Source organism: Canis lupus, chromosome 27 (genome assembly GCF_003254725.2).
Source record: "Canis lupus dingo isolate Sandy chromosome 27, ASM325472v2, whole genome shotgun sequence".
Taxonomy (NCBI): domain Eukaryota; kingdom Metazoa; phylum Chordata; class Mammalia; order Carnivora; family Canidae; genus Canis; species Canis lupus.
The window spans coordinates 21,861,900-21,870,583 of record NC_064269.1 but is presented as its reverse complement, the minus strand read 5'-3'; the positions used below and the strand labels follow the sequence as shown (position 1 = coordinate 21,870,583).

At 35.2% G+C, this 8,684-nt stretch overlaps 1 protein-coding gene across 1 annotated transcript; it reads right to left on the bottom strand.

Annotated features, from left to right (window-relative positions):
• Positions 1 to 3,548: 3,548 nt before the first annotated feature.
• LOC112665540 (60S ribosomal protein L36a-like) lies at positions 3,549 to 3,942 on the bottom strand. Its single transcript, XM_025455423.3, has one exon. It carries the CDS (start codon positions 3,919 to 3,921, stop codon positions 3,601 to 3,603), a length of 321 nt encoding a protein of 106 aa, XP_025311208.1. The 5' UTR covers positions 3,922 to 3,942; the 3' UTR covers positions 3,549 to 3,600.
• Positions 3,943 to 8,684: the final 4,742 nt, after the last annotated feature.

Here is an 8,684-nt window from a genome sequence, read left to right as displayed (position 1 = left end):
CTCTAAATAGATTACGTAATTTTATATACTCAAAAACCCTATGAAGTACCTATTGTTAGTGCCAATATAGAGATAAAGAAGTTGAAGTATCAAGATCTTAACTCTTCTCAAACATGTGAAAAGTGAAGGACAAAGTATTTGAAACTGGGTCTGACTACAAAGCCGTGCTCTTAATGTGAAGGTCTTGAACATCTGCAACATCTTCTCATCTTAGAAAATAAAGCATCTCTATGTTTGTCAGGTTGTATGGCTACTGAATAAATGCTGTATAGTGATATAAGGAAATAGATAGAACAATTATTTGCTTCAGGTACACCTAAAACACTACCATAAAAATGCTTAATGAGATGCAGTTGAATGCTGAGATGTAGTTGCTACCTTCAATTGATTAAAAAAAAAAAATGGGGATCCCTGGGTGGCTCAGCGGTTTGGCGCCTGCCTTTGGCCCAGGGCGCGATCCTGGAGACCCGGGATCGAATCCCACGTCAGGCTCCCGGTGCATGGAGCCTGCTTCTCCCTCTGCCTGTGTCTCTGCCTCTCTCTCTCTCTCTCTGTATGACTATCATAAATAAAATTATTAAAAAAATAAAAATAAAAAAAAAATGAACTCAGCCTGTTGGATGATAGATCCTGAATAATTTATGAGACAAGAGATAGACTACATTGAGAAAACAAAATATTTTGTTCCTTCTCTCACGAAGTCAACCATAATAGAAAGCAAAAGAATGGTTGATGCAAACACCAAAAAAAGAGTGAAAAAGAGAAGTCACAAATTGGGAGAAGAGACTTGTAATGCACAGAACTCACAAAAAGAACTTCTGCAAATGAATCAGAAAAAGAAAGAATTCAATAGAAAACTGAACAAAAGGCTTGAACAGGCTCTTCACAGAAGGGTAAATACAAATGGCCAATACAAAAAAAAGATATACTGTCTTAATAGAAATCAATTGAGGTAAAAATAAAATCTCAGTGAACTACCATGTTATATATGCCAGATTGGCAAAATACTACAAGTTGGGTGAGAATATGAAGTAACTCAAGCACTTACACAAGGCTGGTGGGAGGCCAAATAGATATGACTACTTTGTAAAGCATGTTGACATTATCTAGAAAGTTGTTTTAAAAAAAAAAAAAAAAAGAAAGAAAGAAAGAAAGAAAGAAAGAAGAAAGAAGAAAGAAAGAAAGAAAGAAAGAAAGAAAGAAAGAAAGAAAGAAAGAGAAAGAAAGAAAAAAAAGAAAGTTGTTTTACTCCTAGATATATGCCATAAGGGCATATATCCCTTGTCCCATTGGGGACAATGTCCCATTGTCCATGTACATGGCGGAGGGGTGGGTGGGGAGGCTCATAGCAACACTAGTGTAATAATCAGGAAAAGAAAAGAAAAAGGGTAAAAAGAGAGGCATCTCAAATATCAATCAACAATAAATGGATACATAGATTATGGTGTAGCCATGTGATTGAATATTACATAATAGTGAAAATAAATACATGTACAGCTACATGTAATAATGTGAATGGGTCTCAGAAATTAAGGATTAAACAAAAAGCTGTTGCAGAAAAATACATGAGAAAAATTTCATTTACAAAGGTCTTTGACATGGAAGATTAAGTGATATAGCAAAGGAACGATAATGCAAAATCCAGGCCAGGACAAGGATACTCTATGCAGAAAAAAATAGAAGATGAGACTTTGAAAAGACTCTCACCAGACAGCAAAAGTAAATGTAGCATTTTCTTCTTAACTTAGGCAGTGGTGTCCAGTTGAATATTGCATTATTATACTTTTTCAAATTTTTTGTGGCTTTTTTTCAACTACAGGAAAAGAAATATAACACAAAATTGACCATTTAACAACTTTTAAGTGTACAGTTCAGTGGAAATCATCATTCTTAAATAAAAAGAATTATTTTTTTTGTCTAATAATATTTGATTAAAGGGGTTTACAGCAATACTTGGTGATAATTATATCACTTTCATATCTTTGGTGAATTTTAGCCAGTTCATGATTGTAAGAAAAACTCTCATTTTGGTAAGTTACTATATTGAGAAACTTGGTTTTCATTGCTGAGAAAAGTACATTGAGTTAGTCTGGGGTAAATTAATATAATATGTAGAGGAAGATTAAGATGTTCCATCTCAGGCAGCTCCGGTGGCTCAGCGGTTTAGCGCCGCCTTTGGCCCAGGGCGTGATCCTGGAAACCTGAGATGGAGTCCCACATCAGGTTCCCTGCATGGAGCCTGCTTATCCCTCTTCCTGTGTCTCTGTCCCTATCTCTCTCTCTCTCTCTCTGTGTCTCTCATGAATAAATAAAGTCTTAAAAAAAAAAAAAAAAGATGTTCCATCTCCTGAAATAAATAAAAAGTAGCAATATATTTGCAATGGGATCTGAAGGTTCAGTAACACCTAGAGTTTATCTGCTACTTGTAGGATCAATTGTAAAACAAATTTAAAGTCACATAGTCATTTTATTGCACTCATTACATTTCAGTACTCTTTATAATTATTATTATCTATTAATTATTACTAGTCCAGTAATTAAAAAAATTGACAGTTGCATCTGTACATTTCCCAAGTATTACATAGTTAAAAGTAACAAATAATTGTTTTATAATGCTTTCCATAATACCAATCCAATCATTCCTGTGTTCTGTGAGGAGAAAGGATAAAATAGCAGGTATGAAACCCAATGGAGTTATTTCAAATTTTCCATCAACTCACACTTTCGAGCATTATTGATCTCATCTCTTTCTCCAACGCTAGGATTTCAGACACAAGCTTAGCAATTTCTTGTTGCAGTTATTCATTTGTTCCCTGTGCTCTTGCAGCATGACTTAATCATTTGTTTAAATCCATTCGTAACTCCAGAAACAGCAGGAAAAAGAAAGGGAACAGAGCTGTGTTAGGCAAGAATTTTCTGTTTTGTAATAAAAGAAGCCATTGAACATCAAAGCTGATTATGAAACAAACCAAATCAAGGTCTGAAAATTCCACCAGGGAATGAAGCATGATGGGAATTTTCAAGTCCTAATTTCTTCTCTGCCTACAGGAGTTCTTGGTTAAAAGCAATGTATAAACTCAATTTAAAAAAATCTGGCAAGACTTCAAAAAAAAGTAGCTTAATCTGCTATATTCTATGACATTTGATAGCCAAGTCATGCTTTAACAAGTTCGTTCATTTAATAATTACAATATATTATCTGATACATTTGCCTTTTATAAACTAGATTTTTTTTCATGAAGTATTGCTTGTTCAGATTTTTAAAAATCTCAGTTTCTTTACAGGATAGTTATCAATATTCACCATGTGTAATTTTATGTTACACATTTATTATTAAGGACTTAGCCAACAATGCACCATGAAGAATAATGATAATACACTTTGCTGGTTCTGCTTCTTTGAGATTTTAATTAAAAGTAACCACATGGCACCAAGAAGGTGGCATACAGATGATTTGTGAGAAACAACATGGCAATGTAAATTAAAACTGTAAACAACTGTTTCATTGAACAATAACTATGTTTCTTTCTTTCTTTTTTTTTTTTTTTTGAAGTGAACATAACGTCAAGATTTTATTGTCTTCATAACAAAATATGAAATTTAGAACTGGATCACTTGGCCCTTTCTCTTCTTATCTCCTCCCAGTTCAAAATGCTTGCATCTCTTAATAGCCAGCATTCTCTGAGATCTGCAGTTGGGCTCAACACATTCAAACCTCAGCACAATCTTCTTTGTAGTTTTAGCCTTTTTCCAGAAGATCAGCTTAGTCTGCCCACCATAGCCACTCTGCTTCCGGTCATAACGCCGCTTTCCCTGGGCGTAAAGAGAATCTTTGCCTTTCTTGTACTGTGTCACTTTGTGGGGTTGGTGCTTGCCACACTTCTTGCATAAAGTCCGGCGGGTTTTAGAAACATTCACCATCTTTGCGAGAGCGCTATCCGCACGGAATAACTATGTTTCACTGCATTCTGAGAGGCTAGATCCACTAGATCCAGTAGAATCCATTGGATGACAAATCTCAACTTCCACATTCTCAATTGCAGAAAGAAATGAAATACTAAATGTACTATCTAAACCTATTATAATTTGTGGGAGCATTCACTTAAGCATTTTCTGGAAATTAATATCTGGGGTAATACACACAGTCCCAATTTGATAAAATTGCAAATAGTGATGCTTCACTAAATTTCTATAAATCTCTGATATGCTTTCCTATAAAAAGTAAAAATATGTGTATATTACAAATATATGTGTATATGCATATATATATACAGATATACACACATACACCTACCCACATACACACATACATATATTTCCTCCACCCCATCCCACCCATACTCTAGGTGGTACATTTTTAGTCAGTGAGATCTAGCCAACACACTGTATTATACACATATTTCTAGCTAAAGGGCATTAGTGCACCACTACCACACTGCAAAGGCCCTCTCTGCCAAAGAGTACTCTACCTGATTTTCTTAAGTTAACTAGGTTCTAAAGCATGTATTGTTTACTCTGTTGTAACTGCTCTATTATTTTTTTATGGTGAAGTTTTGACCCATGATGAATGACAATAAGTCAAAGAGTACAGAAGTAATATTTACACAAAGGTGGTGAGAGGGGGGAAGCAGATCACAAGGTGTTTTCAAAGAAATGACTTAGGAACCAGAAGTAAAGAACGTAAAGCACATATTAAATTTTGAAGGTCCTTTGATCTACATAGACATCATAAGCATCATTGCAAGGTGGATAATTAACCAGCAAAGAGAGATTTTCCATGTTAATTGTCTGGAAAGCATTTCCATAGGGCTGTCCCCCAAAGAACCCACTGAGAAATGATCCTGCCATTTCTGGAGATCCATCCTCAGAATTAAACCATCTTTGTGATGTCCAAAAGTTTTCCAGAGGCTTGGTCTATTTTGGGAAGTGATTTAAAAGATGGCTTTTCATTGGATAACAGTATTCAAAAAACTGACTGGACGGAAGGCACGTTACAGAGTGAAGGGATGGACTACATCTGGTGAAAGTAAAAGAATAAAAAGGAGGACAAAATGTCAAGAGATAGAAATAAATAATAAACTGATGTAAGTTTAAATTTCATGTCTAAACTGGCAAATTTAATATAAAATGGAAGCCACTCTTCCGAGGTTGTTGAGAGGCTTTGAATGGCAGAAGACAGTGGATAAATTAGTCCATAATGGTTAATCTTGCTCAATCAACAAACAGTGCCTGGCATGTATGTGTGTGTGTGTGTGTGTGTGTGTGTGTGTGTATGTGTGTGTGTGTGTGTGTATAGTAAGTAGTTAGTGAATGAATCTACAAATAGCCCACATCACCCAAGTAAAATCAGCCTCTATCTAGGAAGTAAAGGCCAATCTTGTTTTCAAAATTGTAGGTAAAATGTTATAAAAATTGTACCAGCAGGAAGATTCTATATGTATACATCTTACTACCTTTGATGTTAAAAAAAAATAAAAACAATTCTAAGATATCAAAGCTAAGCTATATGTTTAATCAGAAAACAAAGGAGTTTTCTCATAAAATGTATACTCAAGGGAAAACTTTATGAGAAACCATAGGGGACATTTATGACTTTTTTTCCTAAATTTTTAACCTTGATATGTCTTTTATTAGGCCTACTTCACAAAAAATAGGCCCATGGCAATCAATCAGATTGAGTCCTAGAAACGATATTTTGTTTCCAAAAGTTGAATCTGTTTTCAAAAACATTTATTTTCATATTTTCTACAAATATTCCCCCCTGTTTATTTCCACATCTCATATATTGAGAGAGAAAATATGTGAACTCTTCCATACACCTCCTTTTACTTTCACCTTTCTCACACACAAATGTAATCAGGGGGAAAGAAAAGTTAAAGAGACATAAGAAAACCCACTTTGCAATAAATAAAACAGTGTTTAAGCTCTGTCAATTATTTTACCTGCACCTACCAAATATTCAGAGGTTTGAGGGGTGAGGTTGTGGAGGAAGAGGCAGAGGAAGTGGGAAGGCCCCAAAAGAGATACATTCACTCTGTCAGCAGTGACCAATCTTACTGACCAAGCTGGAGACATCACTGTCAATAAGATGCAGCTCCACTATCATAGAACTGTCATTCTAAAGATAGGAATGCAAACAAATAAATAAGCAATAATAAAATAAGCATAAAATTGGAAATGTTATGAAAGAAACAAATGAGAGCTGGAAGGTAGTAATAGCTGTTGAGTGTATTGGTAATGGAGATCTACTTTAGTCAAGGCCAAATGAGGAGATAGCTATAGGAAGGTGGGGAAGCATTTCCCAGGGGAAAACAACCAACACTATTGCTGCTGAGGTAGAAAGAATGTGGGGAGCAATAAGGAATCATGAACAGACACCCACAGTGACCAATTCTCCTTCTGCAAAGATTGTTCTGGTTGTCTTAAAGAGAATGGACTGGAGGAGTCAACAGCAAAACTGGAGGGGTTGTTGTAGAAGTCCTGGTAATAGAAGTGGCCATCAGGACCAAATGGCCCAAGGAGATGTAAAGAGTGAAGAGATGTGGCTTGCTGCTGGAGTGGGGGTGGTGACACAAGAAAAGGGAAGACTCTACAGTGACTCCCAGGCTGAAACCTTAAACATTTGGGTTGCCAGGCCTGGCATGCCTGATACAAATAAGATCAGACATTGGGAAACAGATTTGGGGGAAAGGCTTGGGTGACTGAAATCAAGAATTCCATTTAATGCTCTTTCGGTGGATTGATTCTGTAGATTTATTCTGTCAGAAGTGGCCATGAGCAGAAATTCACTTAAAAATAACCTCATTGTTGATCCTGTTTGAGCCATGAAATATCTGCTTTGTAAAATAAGATTACAAAACTAAATACTGTAATTATTCCTCTCAACCTCTTATAACAAGTAACCATGTGAGAACTATAATGATTCTCAGTGCACAGCACGTTTTGAGCTTCACAGAGGAAAGTGCTGATAATATGAGGAAGGCTCATTAATTTAGTATCCAGAAATGCATTATTGGATGCAGTAGTGCTAAAAATAAGAGTAGAGATCTAAAAATACTAGCACAGTCTCCTCCCATATAAATGCTCCCTCTAACATATTAACAAGTAATACTGCTCCTGTTCATGTATCCTGGCCTAGATTAAGAGTCTGTGAACATTAAAATAAGTAATTTGACAAAGCTTACAATCTAGAAAGGTATTAATTAGTCCATTATATAGTCAGGTTCTTGACTAGAGGACTAATTATTAATTGTACAGAATTTCTCATAGAAAGCTAAACATGGGTCTTCATGTGATATCAGTTGTTTCATTACATTGATTTTCAATGTTTTGTATGAAATAGTGCATGCAATAACAGCTATTGCCCAAATTTCATTGTCCTCTGAGGCACTCATCAACCAAACTGATGAGATATATAACTCATTCTTGAATATTTCTAGAGAATTCCCAGTTGGATCAATTTAATAAACATAAAGAAAATGTGTACCATGTGTCAGAAACTGCAAGGGGCTGAGGATACAAAGTCAAAGTTTTTATAAACTGCCTCAAATCCTCACTTCTATTTTTAAATAGTAGCTAATATTCATTGAGCACTTAGTGTGTTCCAATAAGTGTTTTAGATAGGTTCAAGGAATTACTCAGAGTCAGTTATTTTTATACAAATTTCCTCACACTACAAGGAATAGAATGACCAACTTGTCCCTGTTTGCTTGGGACTGCCTCAGTTATTTTTTTAAATTAAGGTGAAATTCACCTAACATAAAATTAATCATTTTAGATTGTATATTTTGGTGGCATTTAATACATTCACAATGTTATGCAATCACAACCTCTATCTAGTTCCAAAACATTTTAGCACTCCAAAAGACACTCTCTAACCCATTAAGCAATCTCCTATTATTCCTGCCTCACTCCAGCTGCCAGCAACTACAAATCTGTCTCTTGTCTATATAGATTTACCTATTTTTGACATTCCACATAAATAGAACCATACAATACATGACCTTTTGTGCCTGGCTTCTTTGACTTAGCACAATGTTTTTAAGGTTCATCAACATTGTAGCATATGTCAATACTATAATTTTTTTGTAGCTAAATAGTATTTCACTGTAAGTATATGGATTATATATATATATGGATTATATATATTATATACCTTATTTGTATATGGATTATATATATTATATACCTTATTTGTTGATTGTCAGTGGTCAGACATTTGGGTTGTTTCCACCTTTTAGCTATGGTGAACAGGGCTTCCATGAGCATCCATGTACAAGTATTTGAGCACCTAATCCCCATTCTTTAGGGTATATACCTAGGAATGGAATTCTGGAATCATATGGTAATTCTATGTTTAATTTGTTGAGAAGCCACACACTGTTTTCCACAGGGGCTGCACGATTTTATATTGCCATTAGCAATACAGAAGTGTTTCAGTTTGTTCCCATCCTTGTCAACATTTGTTATTCTCCAGTTTGTGTGTGTGTGTGTGTGTGTGTGTAATTATAATCATCTTACAGGGTGTGAAGTGGTGTTTCTTTGTGGTTTTGAGTTTCATTTTTCTAATGAAAAATGCCTAATGATGGTGAGCATCTTTTCAGATGTTTATTGGCCATCTGTCTATCCTCTTTGGAGAAACAACCATCAAGTACTTTGTATATGTTTTACTTGTATTGTTTGTC